The sequence below is a fragment of the Brachycentrus maculatus genome, unplaced genomic scaffold (assembly GCF_059751285.1).
Source record: "Brachycentrus maculatus isolate JH-2025_06_01 unplaced genomic scaffold, ASM5975128v1 h1tg000176l, whole genome shotgun sequence".
Taxonomy (NCBI): Eukaryota; Metazoa; Arthropoda; class Insecta; order Trichoptera; family Brachycentridae; genus Brachycentrus; species Brachycentrus maculatus.
The window spans coordinates 141474-165153 of NW_028280928.1; the positions used below are offsets into that span (position 1 = coordinate 141474).

The 23680-nt window shown below is 30.1% G+C and overlaps 1 protein-coding gene across 1 annotated transcript in view; it reads left to right on the top strand.

Annotated features, from left to right (window-relative positions):
* Positions 1–23680, top strand: part of ChAT (Choline acetyltransferase) — a 155817-nt gene that overhangs the window by 16457 nt on the left and 115680 nt on the right. The window contains exon 2 of the mRNA XM_088262370.1: positions 4811–4956. Coding sequence (XP_088118496.1) covers positions 4811–4956 — 146 coding nt within the window. The remainder of the gene's footprint in view (positions 1–4810; positions 4957–23680) is intronic.

Sequence of the window (23680 nt, forward strand, 5' to 3'; positions counted from 1 at the left end):
CCGGGCATTTACGGGGCTTACGACCGTCATAGGCTGGTTTAAGTGATCACTTTACACACGTGTAACATTCACCAATTCTACCCATTATCGACAACCACACTACTCAAATTCTTGGAAGTTCTATATATATGAACTAATTTAGAAACCTTGTTCATGAATCACTAAATCTTCACTAGAGACATCTATTGGTGAGATGTAAAGAACTATGACTATGACTATGATTATAATCTGGGATTCGGATCTCACATACTAATATAAGAGTTTCTGCTTAGTAAAAAGCTTCTTTACATCTCACCAATAGATGTCTCTAGTGAAGTTTTAGTGATTCATGAACAAGGTTTCTAAATTGGTTCATATATATTTATATATATATACATATATATATATATATATATATATATATATATATATATATATATATATATATATATATATATATATATATATATATATATATATATATATATATATATTATATATATATATATATATATATATATATATATATATATATATATATATATATATATATATATTTATATATATTTTTATATATATATATATATATATATATATATATATATATATATATATATATATATATATATATATATATATATATATATATATATATATATATATATATATATATATATATATATATATATATATATATATATATATATATATATATATATATATATATATATATATATATATATATATATATATATATATATATATATATATATATATATATATATATATATATTAAACGGTACCATGTGGACAATTTAAGTATTAAACATCGTAAGATTTAATTGCAAATGAGCAGTTTTATGGATAATGAGCAGTTATCTGAATTTTGTATAGCAAAAAAGGATGCTAATACAAAATTCAGACGGAACAATTGTTTGGGTAGGCTATGTATTTGTCATCTAATTTGATGATTTCATATATCAAGAGGCGAAGTAATTATGGTCGATTAAAATAAATAAAATAAAAACAAAAACAAAAACTGAAAGTGTGCATTTGTATTCGAAGGACAAAATTCAATCGGTTTTGCGCTGAAATACAAATTACTCATGCCAAATTATATTTACACGTTTTACGATAATGTATTCAATTTGAAAATAAAATACCTGTATGAGACTGTTTTTTTAAACTTATTAATGTAATCACGACTAATTTCCAGAACTGTAAATGTTCTCATCAACACCCATAAATGCAAATCGTTTGTCAGTCTGAATTTTCACATGTAGATTAAAACATAAGTGATTCTGGAAACTCAAAATAGAGATTTTACAAGTATTTTATTTTTGTACTTAAATCATCATTTTATTCCACAAAAATATTTAAAAAATAATGAATAATGTAACCTTTACGTTCCATGTTAAAATTTATTTATTTTACAACATTTTGAGTGTGTCCAAATACTTGTTCACAAAATCTGGATTATCTCCAATTGCAGGAGTTATTTTCATATTATTTTTAACATCTCATCAAAGATGAAGAAGAATATGGAAGTCTGGGCATTTACGGGGCTGACGACCGTCATAGGCTGGTTTAAGTGATCACTTTACACACGTGTAACATTCACCAATTCTACCCATTACTGACAACCACACTACTTAAATTCTTGGAAGTTCTATATATATGAACCAATTTGAGAAACCTTGTTCTTGAATCACTAGAACTTCACTAGAGACATCTATTGGTGAGATGTAAAGAAGCTTTTTACTAATTATTATTTATTTATTATTATTTATTTATTTTAATGACATTTTCTTTTCGCTATTTTGAATATTGAAATAATATTATATCTATAAACAAAATCTATTTTGAATTAAAGTTTTACTTTGTAAATACGACTATTTCTTAAAATCTATTATGACACGTGTTGCGATGCATTCCGCATCAATTTGAAACACCATATTTGTGTTTGAAAATGATGCATAATGCATCAAAACACGTGCCATAATACATTTTAAGATAAAGTGGTATTAACTAAGTAAAACTGAAATGGATTGGTACACCATAAAGTGATTGCCGAATCAATTAATGAAAAAAAACTAATTTGACTTTGCTTTTGCCCGGGTTTTGAGTGAGGCAAATACTCGTAATTAAAAAAAATCTATCAACTAATTTAAACATTTAAATTCACTTTTCTCTCTTAACTAAACATTCATTACTATAATTATCTTCAGACCAATGACCCAGATATACCTATTGAGCTGTAAAGCTATGAACAATATTTTTTTATACAACCTATTTATATTGTCCTCACTCTGCAATCTTTCTCCAGATTACACTAATATAACTTAAAGTTAAGATTTGCTTAAAGATACTCAAGTCTTATTATCATAAAACAACCTACATATATTTTTGTAAAATCGCTAAACGTGCGACCCTTGATCCCTCACCATTTTGCTACTGCGGAGTTGACATATCACTCACTCCTTTCAAGAACGTCATAAATAAAAAATCGTCAATTGCAGTTATGCATGTTTTCGGAATACCCAAAAAATGTACTATATCCCAGCAAAAGCTGCACATATTTAACTTAATATTTACCCGCTCCAGGGCAGAAAGTGTTGTTTTTGCATTTTGAAGAAAAGATATTATTCAATTATTTTTTTAAATAAACTAAATATATTTAAAATGGAGAAAAAACCTTCATGTTTTACCTAAAAAGATTTGTTGCACAATAAAAAGTTCAATAAGTGGCTTGATATTTATTTTTAATACATTGTATTATATTATTAAACTTTAAAAACGTTCTCCTAAAAGGAGTTCTTGAAAGGAGTGAGCGATATCGCTCACTCCTTTCAAGAACATCATAAATAAAAAACTTGATTTTTCAGGAGAACGTTTTTTAAGTTTAAAAATAAAACACAATGTATTAAAAATAAATATCAAGGCAGTTATTGAACTTTTTACTGTGCAAAAGATCTTTTTAGTTAAAACCTAAAGGTTTTTTTTCCATTTGAAAAATATTTAGTATATTTAAAAAAAACAATTAAACAATACCTTTTCTTCAAAATGCAAAAACAATATTTAAGTTAAAAACATGCCTCTTTTACTGGGATATAGTACATTTTCTGGGCATTCCAAAAACATGCACAACTGGAAATTGACGATTTTTGATTTATGACGTTCTTGAAAGGAGTGAGCGATATACCTACTGTTGAAGTATTTTTTATTGAGAGGTGATATCCTAATCGCAATCAATATATAACTGCAACACTAAGTTTGTAATTTTTTTGAATTGCCTAATGACTCTGAAATCTAGCCACGAGTTATGTAACACCGTCTATCATGGCCCTAGGCTTTAACATTATATTTTTATAGCCTAATCTAACTTCCTTGTGACTAAGTTTACTCTTAATATATTAATTTATTAAAATTTCATGTTATTGAATTCAATACGATTGAAGTTAGAAGAGAGAGTGAGAGAGAAAGAGAAAGAGAAAGAGGGAAACAGAGAAGAATAGGGGTTTGAAAAAAAATTAAAAGCAATTAATTGAAGACACAAAAGGTGGCTTGGCGGGTCTCCGCAAAAAATATGTACATTTTTGAATATGTGCTCGTAAGCATAATTTTTTAAAAGAAATAAATAAATTTTCGATGATTATTATTTTCAATCTTGAGGTCTGCTTAACTAAGAATAATTAAGTTAAGTCGGTTGGTCGGTGAAATGGGGGTGTTCTTCCCACACAAAGATGTGATTAATTACCTTTTATTCGCGTCGAGTTTCACACATGCGAATAATGATGATTGCATTGAGCGACTAACGGTTAATTTGTTATCTTTAGATTTGCGAACATCGGCTAGGATTAGTCCTTGATCTAGATTGGGAGGATTTACTTTGTGCTACTTATACTATTGCCAATATACAAAGAACACTTTCCATTCCTCGCCAAAACCCATCATTCTTCAGTAATTCCTTCTCTGTCCAAGCGGCCAGACTGTGGAATGAATTAGTTCTCCTTGTAAAAAATGCATCTTCTCTAATAACTTAAGAAACATCTGAGACTGATTGCTATTTATCATTAGAATTCCAACTGTCCATCAATCCTCCTCCCTTAGTTTTTCCCTCTACCCCCTAAATTAAACGCCGTTTTTCCTTTGCCTCCCTAATTATCATCTTTTGTAATTTATGTTTTTTTTATATGTTAATTTGGAATTTATATTTTTTTAATGTTCAGGTACTATCTACCCTCTGATTGCAAACAGCTATATATGGTATCAAACGTTTTGATCAATATCACTAATCTGTTTTTGGTTGGTTGGAAGATATTGCTTTTTAGCAATAAGCCCGCTGATGTTCTTATTTATTTTCTACACATGAAGTTAAAATAAATAAATATTATCGCTCAGCCTTCTCAGAGGTGATGTGAGAAGTAAATATCTTTTTTTAGATGAAAGTTTTTTTCTTAATTTTTTTTTTCACAATGTAATATAATAACAAGTACAAAAAATACTAAAAATATTAATAAGGTCCCGCAGAGGATTGGGTAAACATTTTTATTTTAAGTTATAATAAAGGGTACTGGAAAGAATACAACAGATATCAAAAATACAAACAGAAGTACAAATATTTGATGTAACAGAAATCAAATGAATGAAAAAAAAGTAATATATGATTCAAAAGTTTAAATGAAGAAGTTACTTAGATCAGTTGTTTTCTTAGATAAGTTGCATTTATGATTTGCCTTGCATATTATGTACTAGGTTTACAGATCATTAAGTGGATTTTTGTTTCTTCTGAGCAAATTTTTTATTTCAATTTAATCTGTGTTGGGAATAGGAGGGATAATTTAGTGAGGGCCAATCAGGAACATCTGAGAATATGCTCATTACAAGAATATCAGTTCGCTGTCAATCACAACACTCCGCTCCAGTGCCGCCACATGTCCAGCTCCCATCGGTGCTCCACCATCAGTTTTACAATGAGTTTGAAGCTCTTCATCACCCTTTTTTTGAATAAACATGAAGTGAACCAAAGAATATGCAATATTTCTGTCTGACGTATATTTTTTTACCGTTGTCAAAGTGTTAACAGTTACATTTAAGTCAAACAAAAGATTTGTCATGGACGTTTTGGCTCAACCTTGCTTTGAACATAATAAGATCCGTAATATTGTATAAGGTGCTGCAGAACTCTATGATGCACTGAGAAAAATATTATTTATTAGATTTTTTCTTCATTCATTCTAACATACATTAACTGTAAAGTAAATTAAAAATAATATATATTGCATTAAAAAAACCGCATAATTTTTTAATCGTAAAGTATGTATGTATATTATAGTTCTAAAAATAAACATAATGAGAAAAACATATTTAAACGATTTGAACAAAAAATGAATGAACGATCATTAAGTAATTTTAGTATAAATATTATTTTGAAATCACTGTCTTGTAAAAAAAAACATGCAAAAATCTACGAGTATTTAATTTGACATAATTTAATTGGGTTTCATCGTTAACGACAAGATAAGACTTGACTAATGGGTGTTGTTTTAATTTAAATACTATTTGCTATTTATGTAAATTTTAATAAACGCAATGCAAAAAACAAACATAAACACATTTTTTTATCAACGATAAAATAAGTCATCATAATTATATATTTGTTTGTAAAACATGCGTAAAATATTCTGTAAAAGAGTAGAAGAAAAACTGAACAGAATAGCGCGTTGTGATAGCGCATGAGAAAATCGCGCAGAATTTAAAAATAAATCAGCAGTTAGTAATGAAACATTGCGCTAACTTCACAAAAAAATAATTTGTAATAAATGTTCTATTTTCTTCAATGGAAATTAAAAAAAAATTTAAATTTTTGAGGTCTATTATAAATTTACGGCTCACCGCGTACATTATATTCACAATGCTTAACTTCTACGAGCTGAATGTGCGACAGACGAGTGTAATTACTTGGAAAGTATGAGAATACATCTGCTGCAATAGTTTGTCAACCCCCTGAGCCAGACAGTCTGTACATGAATACTATAGACACTTAGATATCTTACTCTGAGTATTTACAGGGTTTGCGACCTGTCGTTGTCTAGTTTAATTGATAAGAAAAATACATGTTTGTTTCTAAATTAATAGAAATAATAGTACTTTTTACATATGTAAAGAACCAAAATTAATGGGTAAATTAAAAAAATATTTATAATATACTATAATATTTATATATACTATAATATTTTAAATTTATATTTATAATTTACTATAATATTTATTCAATATTACCCTGGACTGGTATCTGAAGCGGAAGGCTGATCACCTTTCCTTCATGTGTAAAACGATCGAGATAACACTGCGTTTATATGAAGTAGTGCCCTATACACCATTGGGGTGCGGATAAGGGTTTTATTATTATTAAATTTAAAAAAAACCTATTTCTAAAAATCTACCGTGACACGTGATTCGATGCATTCCGCATCATTTTCAAACACCGTAAATTTGTATTTATTAAGTAAAACTTGAATTAAAAATGGATAAATTTTACCACAAAGCGACTGCCAAATCAATTAATGAAAAACCTAACCTATCCTAACCTAACATTACCCGGCCAGTGTTGGAGAGACCTAAAGATGCACACGGGTAAACTGCAAATTCAGTTTTATTTTTGTCAGTTTTCGAAGTTTACCCAACAGCATTGTGTAATGCTAAGTTAACCCGATTAAATCTAGGTTTACTTCGTTTTCTAGTATTACCCGTAACATATTTACCATATCGCTCACTCCTTTCAAGAACGTCATAAATAAAAAATCGACAATTTTCAGTTGTGCATGTTTTCGTAATGCTAAAAAAATGTACTATATCCCAACAAAAAAGGCATACTTTTAACATAATATTTACCCGCTGCAGGGCAGAAAATGTTGTTTTTGCATTTTGAAGAAAAGGTATTGCTTAATTTTTTTTAAATAAATTAAACATTTTTCAAATGTAGTAAAAACCTTCCGGTTTTATCTAAAAAGATCTGTTGTACAGTAAAAAGTTTAAAAAGTGGCTTGATATTTATTTTTAATGCATTGTGTTATATTTTTAAACTTTAAAAACGTTCTCCTGAAAAATCAAGTTTATTGATTTATGACGTTCTTGAAAGGAGTGAGCGATATATGACTAATGTATGGAATATATTTTAAAATAAATAAAGAAATAAATGCTGTGAAGTTCATACGTCATCAGAGATTACACGACCTTCTCTATAATTTGTCGTTATTCACATAAAAAAGTTCCTAATTTGGAGTATTTTATTATTGTTGTTGGTTTTATTATGCACGTAGTATATACGTGTGCATTGTTAGCAATTATATTAATGTCTACCCTTCACCTTGTGTTGAATCCGCCCTCCCGTTTTGGTAATGTCATGACTGCTTTATGTCGAAAAAACACGAAATGCGGACAAAATGTAATGAAATTTGCGCAATTCTAGCGCGTTCATCGCGACGCATTAAGCGCAATTAGGAACAAAACGTGCAAAATAAATAATACATATTTACTCGTATGCACATGTTTCCGTATTAAAAAAATGTAATTGATTACTTATATTTTGATATACATTTACAACATTTTGACTGTATCCAAATACTTATCTCCATAGTCTCAATTAATATTTTTTATATTTAAAGCATTTACCTAGTGGTTTGTCATTTTTGCTTATATTTTTTTTTTCAAAAACGTTATTAATATTAGTAAATAATAATTCACCGAGATTTTTATGTCAACCGGTTTTGAGAAGTACCCGTCTCTTCGTCAGGACGATCACTACCACAGCATGCCTCACATGGACACACTACACACATATACACAAACGCACCCACACAATTACATTCATATACATATGCACAATTAACCGTTAATATATATATATATATATATATATATATATATATATATATATATATATATATATATATATATATATATATATATATATATATATATATATATATATATATATATATATATATATATATATATATATATATATATATATATATATATATATATATATATATATATATATATATATACAAATAAAATACTCTTATATTTACCAAAGGTAAAAGAATATGGTATTCTAGGTAATTATGATCAGGTTGTCTGCGTCTATATGTCCATACAATCTCAATTGCCTTTCCTGTCACTAAAAAATCCAGTGACCAAAAATATAAAAGTAGTTTTAACGAACTCTATGATTATTTTTTGTAGTCAAAAATTTGCATGGTAAAAAATACAAATCAGTAATACGAGTACTTACACATAATTTTTTTATGTAAATACTTATTAACTAATATGAAGGTCCTTTACATATATAACATACCTTAGATGAAAAGAGGTTAACGATGCTCGACATATTTACATTATACTTTACTTTAATTTTCATAAACCTCGAATTTCCATATACGCACATAGTAGGTACCAACACAATGTGAGATAAGGTAATTCTTTTATAAAACAGTTTGATTACTACATTCGGTATGGCAGTCATTTCATATGAAATCAAAATGCTGTATCTGCCTCCAACGTGAAGTAGTTAGTACATTTAGCAACCATGCCGGAGGCCTCGGGTTCGATTCCCAGGGGGGGACTATCTATGTTGAGATATTAAAAAAAAGATATTTCTTATGAGCCCCTTGGTAATCAAACTCGGGAACTTCAGATTGCCTGGCCGAAACACACACACACACACACACACACACACACACATATATACCTGTATATATTATATATTATTATAATAACATTGTTCAATTATATATTCAAAACGCATAGTGTCTTAATTTGTTCCCTCGCATTAATTTGTAACATTGAGTTGTGGTCCCGTGGTTAGTGTTGCGGACTATAAAGTCAGAGTTTCTCGGTTCGAATCTACTCTGCCACAATACCTATTTCTAATAATGAGCCGCTTAGGCTCTCAGAAATAGTATGAAATTGAAGTATTTGTGTAAATAAAAAAAAAACACAAATATTTCTCTTAAAAAAAAACAGAATGGAACCGTAAATACATGTTACAAATTTAAGGGTTATTATCCTCTTAAGTTTGTTTACGAAATGCCACTGTTATTATACCTACAAAGTTAATAATAAACTTGATTTCTTAACCACCTGCCTGACTAAATGATTTTCAATCTTAGTCACATGGTTTCGTAAACTGCCGGCACGGAGTGCAAAATAATGCATGTTTTGATCATTAATTATTTAATACGGTCAAAATCAGACTTATCATAGTGAAACATCACAATTACTCTAACTTGCATACTTGCATGTGAATTTTGTAACATCGTGGCATGTTTTTCAATTAAAGTTTATCAAGATTTTTAGTGTAACGGTCATACTGGAGGTCCCGGGTTCGATTCAGAGGGGGTAAGGAGGGGGGGGTGTCAAATAAATATAAGTGCTTTTTTCACTCTTATATTTATTCAATATTACCCTGGACCGGAACCTGAAGCGGATGATCACCTTTCCTTTAATATAATATGAAAACGTCCAAGAAAACCATGCAGTGCCCTATGCACCATCGGGTGCAGATAAAGGCTTTCAGAAAATTTTTTATTGACGTCTCAATAAAGATGAAGAAGTCTAAAGAAGAATACGAGATTATTGTCTTGTATTGTGAAATGTCTTCTCTGAAAAACTGGTTTCTCCTAATAGTAACATTTGAAATTAATTCTTTTTTTGACGAATATAAATAGAAATAATTTAGAAAACTTGTTTTTGAATCACTAGAACATCACTAGAGACATCTATTGGTGAGATGTAAAGAAACTTTCGAAATTGGTTCATATATCGCTCACTCCTTTCAAGAACGTCATAAATCAAAATACTTGATTTTTCAGGAGAACGTTTTTAAAGTTTAAAACTATAATACAATGTTTTAAAAATAAATATCAAGCCACTTATTGAACTTTTTTCTGTGCAACAGATTTTTTCAGGTAAAACCTGAAGTTTTTTCTTTTTTTAAAAATATTTAGTTTATTTAAAAATAATAATTACACAAAACCTTTCTTCAAAACGCAAAAACAACACTTTCTGCCCTGTAGCGGGTAAATATTAAGTTAAAAATATGCCTCTTTTGCTGGGATATAGTACATTTTCTGGGCATTCCGAAAACATGCACAACAGAAAATTGACGATTTTTGATTTATGACGTTCTTGAAAGGAGTGAGCGATATATAGAACTTCCAAGAATTTGAGTAGTGTGGTTGTCAATAATGGGTAGAATTGGTGAATGTTACACGTGTGTAAACTGAGCACTTACACCAGCCTATGACGGTTGTCAGCCCCGTAAATGCCCAGACTTCCATATTCTTCTTCATCTTTGATGAGATGTCAAAAATTAATATAATCATATATTAATTTATATTCAAGATAACACTACATCGTAATGGTGCGGTACCCGATATACCATTAGTATGGTATATCGAGTACCGCACCATTACGATGTGTGATAAGGGTTAAAAATAAGAATACGAGATTATCCTATTTTATGTTCTTGAAATGAAAACTGATTTCTACTAGTAGTAACATATGAAATTTATTCTTTCAAATAATATCTCAAGAATTTCAATTGATAAACCGTCCCACTAAGAATGTTGCGTTTTATATGACGTGATGAAACAAAGGCCCTTAATCTCGGAGAGCTGCTCGCATATCAATCACTGCCCACATAGTTATACACTGTGCTGTGCACAGATTGCGAAACGCTGGAAACTAACTAGGTGACTCGAGTGGCCTATGCCCACACAGCGCATCTTTACACTTATTACATGAGATTCTCAACATTTTTTCACTTTGAGGTCATTGACAGTTTATTGGGTTGATCGCTGGAAGGGGATACTATTATACTGCACAATTGCAGTATTCATCGAATGCAAGTACACGCTCTTTGGCTCAAAATCTTATATATTTTTATTTTATTTAATGTACTTAAAGATTAGCTTGTATAGACATGAAAATAATACAGAACTATAATGGAAAATGCGGTACAAATATGTATTTATATAATATACATAAATATATTTATATACATATATATATACATTTATATATATATATATATATATATATATATATATATATATATATATATATATAAATATATATATATATATATAAATATATATATATATATATATATATATATATATATATATATATATATATATATATATATATATATATATATATATATATATATATATATATATATATATATTTAATATATATATATATATATATATATATATATATATATATATATATATATATATATATATATATATATATATATATATATATATATATATGTGTGTGTATAAACATACACGTGTTTATGTTGGTTACTAAGTTATCTTCTTATTTTTCTTCGTGTCACCATCTTAAATAGATCGTGGCCACTCAGTATCTGACAACATCTGAGATGACTATTACTTGCCACCCTGTATTCAGTAGTGCGGTTGGTCCGGCTTATGGTGTAATAGAAAATATTAAAAAGACTGTCTGAGGTGGTTAAGATATGTGGATTGAATGGATGACGAAAAAATTACCAAGATAGTACATTTTGCAAATGTGAATTTAAGAATGAACGAGGATGGGTAAGAAAGATTTGTCATGACTGAATAAATCTGACATGAAATTAGATCATGCCAAAAGTCGGAGGAGGTTTGTAGAAGATAGGGGTGTATGTTAGGATTGACGAGTGTATTGTTCCATCTTCTCTGCTTACCCCTGCAGAGATGCGGCGTGATGGTGGCAGTAATAGTAGTTATTAATAGCACACACTTATCAGAAACAAGATCATTGACCAGATTCAGGAAGTATGCGTGAAGTACGAACACTTAATGTGCTTGTTTTGTAATTACGAATCCTAACCTTGAACTTGCTTGACGGATGTAAGAACAGGTACCTGTGAAGGTTCATCAATAATATACTGAGAACTGTCAAGTTCACTAAATCAGATACCTGCATTTATTATGTACATATTAAATTAAGCGAATACAAGAGATACTTAAGCCTCTTAAAGTTGATCAATATTTAGTATGCTTCCTTCGAATTTGCGAAGTTTCTAGTAAAGTTAAGCTGGCATTGGCTAATATCACATAAGTTGTGAATGGTTTTGTTACAATTTTACTGTTTTACAAATCTGACCTTAAATAATCGGTGTTCAATCAGTGTTAATAATGTAAATTTTATTAATAACTACAAGAATCCTTTTCTTTCTGTATTCGAAATCCCTTCATGTACTAAGACGAGTCAAATGCGATTACTACTAAGCTATGAAAGACGTTATAATTTTAATAATTGTTATATACCAATGGGTAAATCTCGTTTATTTTTAAATAAATTGAAATTGAAATTGTTTTTATTTTTATTTTTATCTTTTGTTTTAAAATGAAAAAAATGGGTTCTTTTTTATTTATATTTTAAAATCTTAACAAAAAACTGTAACATGTAGAAGAATATAAAAGTCTGGTTATTTACAGAGCTAACGACCTTTCATAGGCTGTTTAATGTGAAGTATATATATATATATATATATATATATATATATATATATATATATATATATATATATATATATATATATATATATATATATATATATATATATATATATATATATATATACATACACATATTTATGTATATATGAGTCATAAGTTGCAACACGTGCGAGTTCACAGCAGTATCTATGGTTAACTTAAGAAAGCTTAATTTAGCAGAGACCATTTTAAATGTGTGCTAGATCCTCACCGAATTATTTTACACACTGAGAGACGCCTGAAAACATGATTGATTTTTTTTTAAATAAACAATTTGTTTTGACCAATTCTATTATTATCAAACTTAAAACGTTGTGAACTTTTTCTTTGTTTGATCTTGATCTAATTTTTATACACTTATCATCATATCAGCCCGTTGAGGTCCACTGCTGGACATTGGCCTCCCCCTTCCGCCTCCATTCCTCCCGATCCTGCGCCGTCCCCATCCACTGTCTTCCAGCAAACTTCCTGATGTCGTCCACCCATCTCATCGGTGGACGTCCTTGAGGCCTCTGGTTCCTCGGTATTCACACCAGAACGCGTTTCGTGCATCTGTGTCGGTCATTCTGGCTATATGACCGGCCCATTTCCACTTCAGCCAAGCAATTCGCTCTACCACGTCACAGACCTGTGTCTGGCGTCGGATCCAATCGTTCCTTTTTTGTCTCTTAATGTTATTCCAAGCATAATTCGCTCCATGCTCCTCTGTGCAACTTGCAACTTATGGGAGGATTGCTTGGTCAGAGTCATTGTTTCCACGCCATAGGTTAGGACGGGTAGAATGCATTGGTTAGAACACTCGAGTCTTGAGTGAGATAGGAATGGGGCTTCGGAATACACTTAGTTTAAAAAAAAACTAATGTTTCACGCAATCGTGAACTCAATAGTATATTTTTTTACCCTACAAATCCGGATAAGGTACAAAGTACAAATGACCTCATACCTAGGGTAGGTTAACAAAAAAATGTTATTATATTTTCAAATTAAATTTACGAGTCCGTCGTGTCTTATCTATCAGGATTGATGATCCGTAACATCCGAGATATTGAGTAAAGCTAATTGAGGATGAAGGATATTTCGTCATAATTATTTATTGATGAAAGAGGTCAATACCCCACAGATTCGATTTTCATTATCACGAATACATCAGTTAAGGCTCTAGCTCACGTAGTAAATAATTAACAAGAAATTCAGAATATTGATCGCTCATTCATGTAATTTCTTTTGAACTTCATGGTTCTTAGAAATTTAGTAAAACACTGAAAATAATTGGAATAAATTGAATATATATATATATATATATATATATATATATATATATATATATATATATATATATATATATATATATATATTCAATTTATATATATATATATATATGTATATATATATATATATATATATATATATATATATATATATATATATATATATATATATATATATATATATATATATGAAATAATTATGTAAGACCAGTTTCGAGTTAATAAATGATGATGCTTTTAGATTCGACATTACTATGTCGTAGTTGTACAGGAGAAAGTGACCAACTAAAAAAACTTAAAATGTTCAGGAGGGCCATTTAAGTCACTTTTGCTCGGCAAGAAAAAACATAAATGCAGTAAGTCATTTTTAACAAGCCAATATATTAAACTTTCAAGTTAAAATCACTGTGGATTTTTTTAGGGCAATATTAAGCTTGTAAGATATCAAATAGTCAATAATCACGTTTTTGTAAGAATGCACTTGGTCACTTTCTCCTGTATGACTACGATGTGTTAATATAATTTTATTTTTCAATAAACTTTTTGTGTTTTATAAGTATACTTTAAGCCCATATTTTTTAAAAGACGATGCCGGCCAAAATGTTGCGGTCAATGAAGAACGCCACAGAACTATGATTTTTGACTTCATCATACTTCAGTTGAATGGTATTGATGCGACCGAGCTGTGGTTTTAACAAGATGGCGCAACACGCCACACGGCGGGTGCCACCATCAATTTAGTGCTGGAATTTTTAATTTGTAAAAAAATATCCAATCAAAATGATCAACAAAAAAAAATTTTTTTTAATACACTCAAAAATGGTAAAAACACAAGTTTTTAATTTTGATTTAAAATTAATATTTTATTTCTACAAATATTTTTCCTAATCAATAAAAAAGGATTTAATTTTGGAAGTGTTTAAATTGATATCAAGTATTAACGTTTTACTATAGTTAAAAAATATATATCTATCATTATTTCACGTTTTCAAAAATAAAATATGTCTTACGAATTATTGAACACAAATACTCTGTAATCATTTACTTTTTTGCTATTCATATCTGTTAAGAGAAAATAAGTTATTAAAATAGGAACTGGTGTTTTATTGATATTTTGTATGTTTTTGTATGAAACTCGTTTTAATAAATGGACTGGGACCTTATATCATTGATTTAAAATATAAAAAAAACTCAATGAAGTTAATAAAAAGGATTCCACGCTTATAATAATTCACAAAAGGCATTCATAAAACTTAATTAAACATTATATTTTCAATGAAGTAGGATTCGTAATAGTTCACAATAAAAGAAACATAACAAGTATTTTTTGCAATTAAATTATATTTTTCATTTATTTCTTGAACACAAAAACTTGAGTGATCGGAAAGGCATTTTTATGAATTTGATTCACACACATACACACACACGCACACACACGCACACACACACAAACACACACACACACACACACACACACACACACACACACACATTTTCTCTCGTAAAGACGTGTTCATTTGCTAGATTTACACAAAATATTTTGTACTTATCTTTATATTTTTGTGGTTAACTTTAATTGGCTTGTTAAATGTAAATCTTTCAATTTTTTGTTTTACATATGTTGCTGTTGTTAACCCAAATAAAAACAATATATAAAATATAAAATTAAAAATTAAATTACAAATTGAAACATTTCGATATAACTACATACTATCATTAACAAATTCGAAGATTTACCTACCCCAAGAATTTTACGATGGAGACCTTTGGAGAACAAAAGTGGTGTCCAAAGAGATGGTCCGACGACAAAGTCGCTGTGGGGGGTAAAAACTGGCTGCAAGCCTCGACCAACCGGAGGAAATAGAAAAAAGGAGAGGAGGCCTATATACAGCAGTGAAGGTCAGAGGGCTCATGAAGAAGAAGAAAGAAAATAAAAAAACTCTTAATAATTTTTTCAAATATTTAATTTATCCTTCTGAAATGTTGAATAATTCAATGCGGAAGGGGAAAAAATACCGAGCCTTAAAATAACGTATTCATATAATAATAACAAAAATATAATAAAAATAAAAATGTTTTATTCATATAATAATACATATATTCATATAATAATAAAAATGTAAGTGTATTTTAAAGACAGACGCAAACATAGGGAAAAAATAAAAAGACACAAAAATGGGTATGATAATAAAACCGTATTGCCTTGCAAATTACGTTTCTTTACTCGAATGATACTTTTGATGTGTAGTGTGATATAGGAAAAAAAATATATAGCTTTGTCCTTCACAGTGTACACCCGAATATGATGATATATAATATAATATACAGTTAACCCCCCTACAACGTTGACAAAGGTATCCATATATCTTAGGAATTTTATAAGGGGTTAATGTTTAAAATTGTATTTTTACATTTTAACTAGCGGGAATGACTGGAATGAGCCATTTAAAATTTAAATACAATTTAAAAACATTAACTTCCCTATAACAACCCCTCCGATAACGTAGTACCTATCTTAGCGTTATAGGGGGGTTTATTGTATCTACCTCCTTTGCGGTTCACACATATCGCTCACTCCTTTCAATAACGTCAAATATCAATAAAGTTGATTTTTCAGGAGATCGTTTTAAAGTTTAAAAATATAATAAAATGCATTAAAAATAAATATCAAGCTACTTAACTGTGCAACACATCTTTTCAGATAAAACCTGAATGTTTTTACTCAATTTGAAAAATATTTAGTTTATTTAAAAAAATAATAAAACAATACCTTTTCTTCAAAATAGAAAAACAACTTCTGGAAAAATAAAGTAAAAGTACAACGCTTTTCTGGGGTATAGTGCATTTTCTGGGCATTCCAAAAACATGCACAACTGAAAAATGACGATTTTTGATATATGACGTTGTTGAAAGGAGTGAGTGATATGTAGAAATAGTATTCGTTGACAAACAAGAAAGGCTGCTCGAAGAAGATCTCTCTCATCTTGTTGCCTCGGCATCTATGTGCTAGAAAAACATAATGATGGAAAAGTGGTATCTTCACTGGCTTCAATTCTTCTTATTATTATCATTGGTGTAGGCTTTGTGACCTGTTTTTAAGAGCGATTAGCTTCCTGGGGGGGAGGTCTGTATGTTTTTTTTTCTCCTCACAGGTCTTCAATATATATATATTTTTAAATATAATACTTCTTGATGCAAAGCCACTGGATCAGCATATCGTACAGATCTACAAAATAATACAAGTCTACAAAATAATAATACAGTCAAAATTTTCCGGTCCTGATGAAGGCATCATTATTTTATAAAACAAATAAAATACGAACTTTGCTACCATCGTTTCAACCGGTTTTGACAAGCATCTTGACTTCTTCAGGGATGTATACTATCATTAAAGAAGACAAGGTGCTTATTATGACCATATTTTTGGATGCGCAGAAATGAAGTTGCAATAAAAGTCACAAAATCAGAAGTTGTTTATTTAACCCTAGAAAACTAAACATTCGTCCACGCGACGACGCCCTTCTCAAAAAAGTCGAATGCGCTTATTTCCCTGCACCCGCACCCGCCAGGCTTTATTTACGGAACAGTGATTTATGGTTAAATGTCTCTTACATTCATTCCTAATAAACCAAACCTAAGTGTCATGTAACCAGTTCCTATTATTAATAAATTATTTTGATGATTTTCACGTTTTCAATTGTGTAGTCCGCCTGACGAAAGTTTAGTTACTATGTATCTACAAATAAAGTTTAGTTATCTAGAGTTAGTATTGGTCATAATTTTAAATAACGTGTGAAATTGAATTTCCTATCAATATGCTGAGTATTCTCATGAATAGCAAAACGCAATTTTTATATTGTTTAATTTTAAGTTAAAATGATTTAGCTACAGTGCTTATTCAGTGCCAATTTTTGAAATGGGTTAGAGGTCACGGTGTCAATGTTCTTAGGGGATTTTCACACAGAGCATGTTATGGCTAAGAGCATAGGAGATAAACAGACCATCGTGTGAATCTGTGAAACACTCAATTGGCAAATGAAAATTCTCGTGAGATATCCAACTTGAATAAATAAATATAACGATCGTTAAAACTACGGCTGCAGGGCCGTAACAAGTCAGATTATATTATAACATTTTAACATTCCAACATATACACGCCTGTTATGAATAAGAATATGGAAGTCTCGGTATTTACAGGGCTTATAACCAGTTGATTACCTCAATTGAAACACAGTGAAGCGCCCGTATTTTATGAAAATGGCGCCATATAAATTATCCATATTTATTATTCATTATTATTTCTATCTTCATATAAAAAGAAGTCACTCAAAGTTTTTGGGGAGTGACTTCTTTTTACATTTCATGTAAAAAGAAGTCACTCCCCAAAAACAGTCGGTCATCAATTATTGTACTCTCGGAAAGGTTAAATGAAATGTGTGCAGTCTTAGATAATAATGGTTGTGTAAAATATCCAAAATCAAACACGGTTATTGGATTGAATTCTACTTTTATTTACATTTATGATATGTGACGCGTTTCGTCTTATGAAGTGATTGAGTGTTTGATAATGTTTAATAAGACGAAACGCGTCACATATCATATATGTAAATAAAAGTAGAATTCAATTCAATTACCGTGTTTCATTTTGGATATATTACCCAACAATTCAATATGGAATTCTACCAACTCTCTGCAGTTACAATAAATAAATTAGATAATCATGACTGCAATTAAACTTTGATATACTGCTGCAAGTAAATTTTACTACATAGTTTATGTAATTGTTTTCTGAAGGTTCCGGGTTCGATTTCCAGGGGGGTCAAATAAAGATGTGATTTTTTCACTAATATTTATTCCATAGTAATATTTATTCCATATTACCCTGGACTGGTACCTGTAGCGGAGGGCTGATCACCTTTCCTTCGTGTGTTAACGATCAAGATATCACTTATTGAACTTTTTACTGTGCAACAGATCTTTTTAGGTAAAACCTGAAGGTTTTTTCTCCATTTGAAAAATATAAAGTTTATTTTAAAAAATAATTAAACAATACCCTTTCTTTAAAATGCAAAAAAAAACATTTTCTGCCCTGTAGCGGGTAAATATGAAGTTAAATATATACCGCTTTTGCTGGGATATAGTAAAATTTTTAGGCGTCCCAAAAACATGCACAACTGAAAATTGACGACTTTTTATTTATGACGTTCTTGGAAGGAGTGAGCGATTTGTTATTTGCAGTCCGGCCCTATGGAATGCAGATACGGCGGGCGTGTTTGTGACGACAGAGCCGAGATTTATCCGTTAGTTGAGTAAATTACTCGGGAGTTTAATTTGGAGTGTGTGATTTTTTAATGTATGCATTTACAAAATACTTCACAAAGACGGTTTTGTTTAGTTCTCTTTTTTTTATTACCGATTGCAGCATATTCAGATAAAATACTCGAGAGGTTCGTACTTTATTCAAAGTAACTAATTAGTGCATATGGATTGTTTAGCAATATTTCAGATTTATGCTTTAATTATTTAAAGTAAAAATGTAAGTATCGAAAAGTATATCATTCTTTGACATCTCATCAAAGATGAAGAAGAATATGGAAGTCTGGGATTTTACGGGGCTGACGACCGTCATATGCTGGTTTAAGTGATCACTATTATGAAAATAACTCCTATAATTGGAGATAATCCAGATTTGTGAACAAGTATTTGGACACACTAAAAACTTGTACCGGATATTAATTGATTAATTACGCATATATATTATATTATAATCAAGTGCAATTAGCTCAGATAAAAATAATGATTAAATTTATGTATTAATTTTAAATCAAACACAGATTTTTTGAGTCTACTAAGTTGTATTTTATTAACAAAAACACATAAAAAATTATATTGTGACAATTGTTTCGCCTTGTTAGGGCATTATCAAACGACATTCGTTTGATAATGCCCTAACAAGGCGAAGCAATTGTCACAATATAATTTTTTATGTGTTTTTGTTAATAAAATACAACTTAGTAGACTCAAAAAATCTGTGTTTGATTTAAAATTAATACATAAATTAAAATGGAGTTCTACGAATTAAACGCCAAATCAATAAATAATGATTAAAATTTAGATTCATTTGTAAGACGATAGATGCTAATAATTGTCCAAAATTTTGAATGTTGAGGAATAAATTATTTATAAAAGACATATTTTATAGCACACCCACATATACAGGGAATCCTGGGTTATAATCACAAACATGAGAAACGCCAGAAAATATTATTTTAGCTTATAATTTTACCAGTTAATTCATTTACATAATTTTGAGTGTGTCCAAATACTTGTGCACAAATCTATATAGAACTTCCAAGAATTGGTGTAGTGTGGTTGTCAATAATGGGTAGAATTGGTGAATGTTACACATGTGTAAAGTGATCACTTAAACCGGCCTATGACGGTCGTCAGCCCCGTAAATGCTCAGACTTCCATATTCTTCTTCAACTTTGATGAGATGTCAAAAAAATGTATTTTACTATTTATTTCTTTATTTATTGGAATACCAACATTTTATATAACAATATTAACATAATATAATAAAATTTAAAAATAACATTCCAATTATAGGTTTTCACTTAAGTAATCTAAAAATGATAATAAACTGTCATGTATATAAAACTATATAATAAACTTATGTGTATGTTTGGTAATATATCCAAAATCAAACTGGATTTTGGATATATTACATTTTGTTATATATGTATATTTTGGATTGAATTCTACATTTATTTATGTATATATTAATACGTGACGCGTTTCGTCTTCTTAGGACATTATCAAACACTATCAGTGTTTGATAATGTCCTAAGAAGACGAAATACGTCACGTATTAATAAATACATAAATAAATGTAGAATTCAATGAAAAAACCATGTTTTATTTTAAATATATTACCCAACAATTCAATATGGAATTCAACCAACTGTCAGCAGTTACGATAAATTATGTACATATATGTATTTCTTATGTATTTATTATGTTTATGTATTTCTTTGATCGGTTTTTGGGCACATGTTTTCTCTGAAATCGATGTAGTACGAGTTGCTAAAAGTGCATTTAATTAGGAACATATAACATAAATAACTATCTCCGTGTTACTTTCTTTAGATTAATGCAGATCACAGCACAACACCACACTGACTAACAACTGCCGATAATTTGTGGAAAATTACATAAAACCTTGTAATCCTATGCGTCATCCTTTCAATTCGTCTGATTTCAAATCCAACAGTCGTCATCAAACATCGTATTTTTAAAAAGTATTGTTTCCATTGAGTTTCGAACTTTTTTCACTTATTCTGGATTTAATCCAGGTAAGAATTATTACAATTATTAAGGAAATATTTGTTTTTACACCACTTGAGTTTTATTAATGACTAATAGTTTCGGAGGCTGAGATTCTAAGATTCAGGTCTGAATAATAACTAAAATATAAAATAAAAAAACTGTTCTATAAATAAGAAAAGGGGTAAGTGTTTCCCAAGTCATTGTAACATGTCTTACCACAAAGTTAATGCCGAAACAATAAATAATATAAGAATTATTATATCAATTTAGAAGAATACCGAGGAAAATTTGGCATGATCAGGTTTGTCAAATACTTGAAAGCGGTCGGGTTAGGATTCGCAATAATCAGCGGGTATGTAAGAGATGCATTAAAGTGGAAGAGGTGAAGAATGCTTTCAAAGAAGGAGTGGTATGGCGTTCTATTCTCTCTACCTACCCCTAAGGGAAGCGGCGTGATGGTTAGTTAGTTACTTTTTAGAATTTTCAATTTTTTTTCGGTTTCAAGTTATATTTATGCTTTAATGGAAAAGATCTAATTTCGTTAATTGATTTGGCAGTCAACTTGTGGTAATACCTATGTATTTTAAATTGTGAGTTTTAGTTGGAAAAATATAACTTTGAAAAAATAATCTATTACGACACGTGTACCGATGCATTCCACGTCATTTTTACGTGTTAAATGATAGGGAATGGATCATAGTATTACGCAAGTATGAAATGATTACATAAACCACCCAATGACAAATCGTTAGCCCTATAAATGACCAGACTTCCATATTCCTTTTCTTTAATACAAAATCTTGATATTTTATATTTTTATCACTTTTACTTTTTAAATGGACTTGTTACAATCTTGTTATCGCGCATTCGCTGAGATAATTTAATCGCCGCCTCATCAGCCATTCCGAGGACGCGCCAGACTCGGAAGGTACCACCCCCACTTTGTTTGCAAATTGTTCTGGTATACTAAAACTTCTGGAGACATGACTAACATAATAATGGGCCCTTATCGCGCGATTCTCTTTTTATCGCATTATTTATGACATTTTCTCCACACGGTGGCATACAAACAGTTTGATTTGAATCTGGAGAGTGATTGAATGTTTGCATTATTTATTTCGTGAGTCGTGATTACAAATACGATTTTACGTCTTATACGTTATATTTTTTTTTACAACATTTTGAGTGTGTCCAAATACTTGTTCACAAATCTGGATTATCTCCAATTACAGGAGTTATTTTTCATATTATTTTTTGACATCTCATCAAAGATGAAGAAAAATATATTCTTATGACAAACACAACTCAAATTCTTCTAAAAATGTTCTATAAATGTATATGAACCAATTCAGAAACATTGTTCTTGAATCACTAGAACATCACTTGAGACATCATATGTGAGATGAAAATAAGATTTTTACTGAGCAGAAACTCTTATATTGGTATGTGAGTTCCGAATCATGGATTATAATCACATACACGAGAAACGCCAGAAAATATCATTTTCATTATATTTTTTAAGCTTATAATTTTAAAAGAGAAAAGAGTTATTTAAAGGTAAGGAGAAAAAAATATATAAAAATGTTTAAAAAAATATATATATTCTAAAAAACAAAACAAAAAAAATCCGATATATAATACATTATTTAAAAAAATCGGGCGTGAAAAGAAGTGTCTCCCCTTCGTCGATTGGCCGGCGAGTGAGTTCTGTCTTTGCGAATATCCCCGTAACAATATTTGCGTCAGTCTATTTATCCGCTTATGTAGAGCAGGGGCGATTGGACTTGTTACCCTGGACTGTAATATGAAGCGTGACATTTATAACCTCGTCTTTGTACATAAAATTTGGCGCCGCACGATGGTCTGATTAATTATATTAGATCCTTGTCTACGGAATTACGTCGATATTTATCCGTCAATCATTACGTATGAAAAAACTTATATTTACAACATTTTTGGTGAGTCCATATCCTTTTTTGCATATCTGGGTTTCTTTACTTAAGAGTAATTTTATCTAACAAAGTAACCAACACACTTCTTCCCCGCAGGAGTAGGCAGAGATAATAGAACGCCACCCCAATCTGTCTTTGCACACAATCTTCGCCTCTTCCATCTCATACATCTTTTCTTCTTCTTTCCATGTTCGCTCCCTAGGTGGAACATATGGCCAACACGAGACGTCTCCAAGTCACTCTGTCACGCACTATCTCCTTGGCTTTCTCCCAGGTCAGTCCGGCGTCTCGAAGTTCCGCTGAGTATGGTCGGTGAATGGTCGTCAGTGGCCTTCTGGGGCGCCGGAATCCTCGGGGTTGGAAGAAGAGACATGAGGGGTTGATGCTCTCAGGTGGCATTCTAAGGACATGTCCCAACCATGTTCACCTTTTCCTCTTCAGGACTTCCAGCATGAGGGAGTGTTGAGTTGTTCTCCTCACATTGTCATTCCTGACGAAGTCATACCACTTTATACCCAGTATTCGCCTCAGGCACCTATTTTCAAAACTTGCTAGTTTCTTGCTTTGA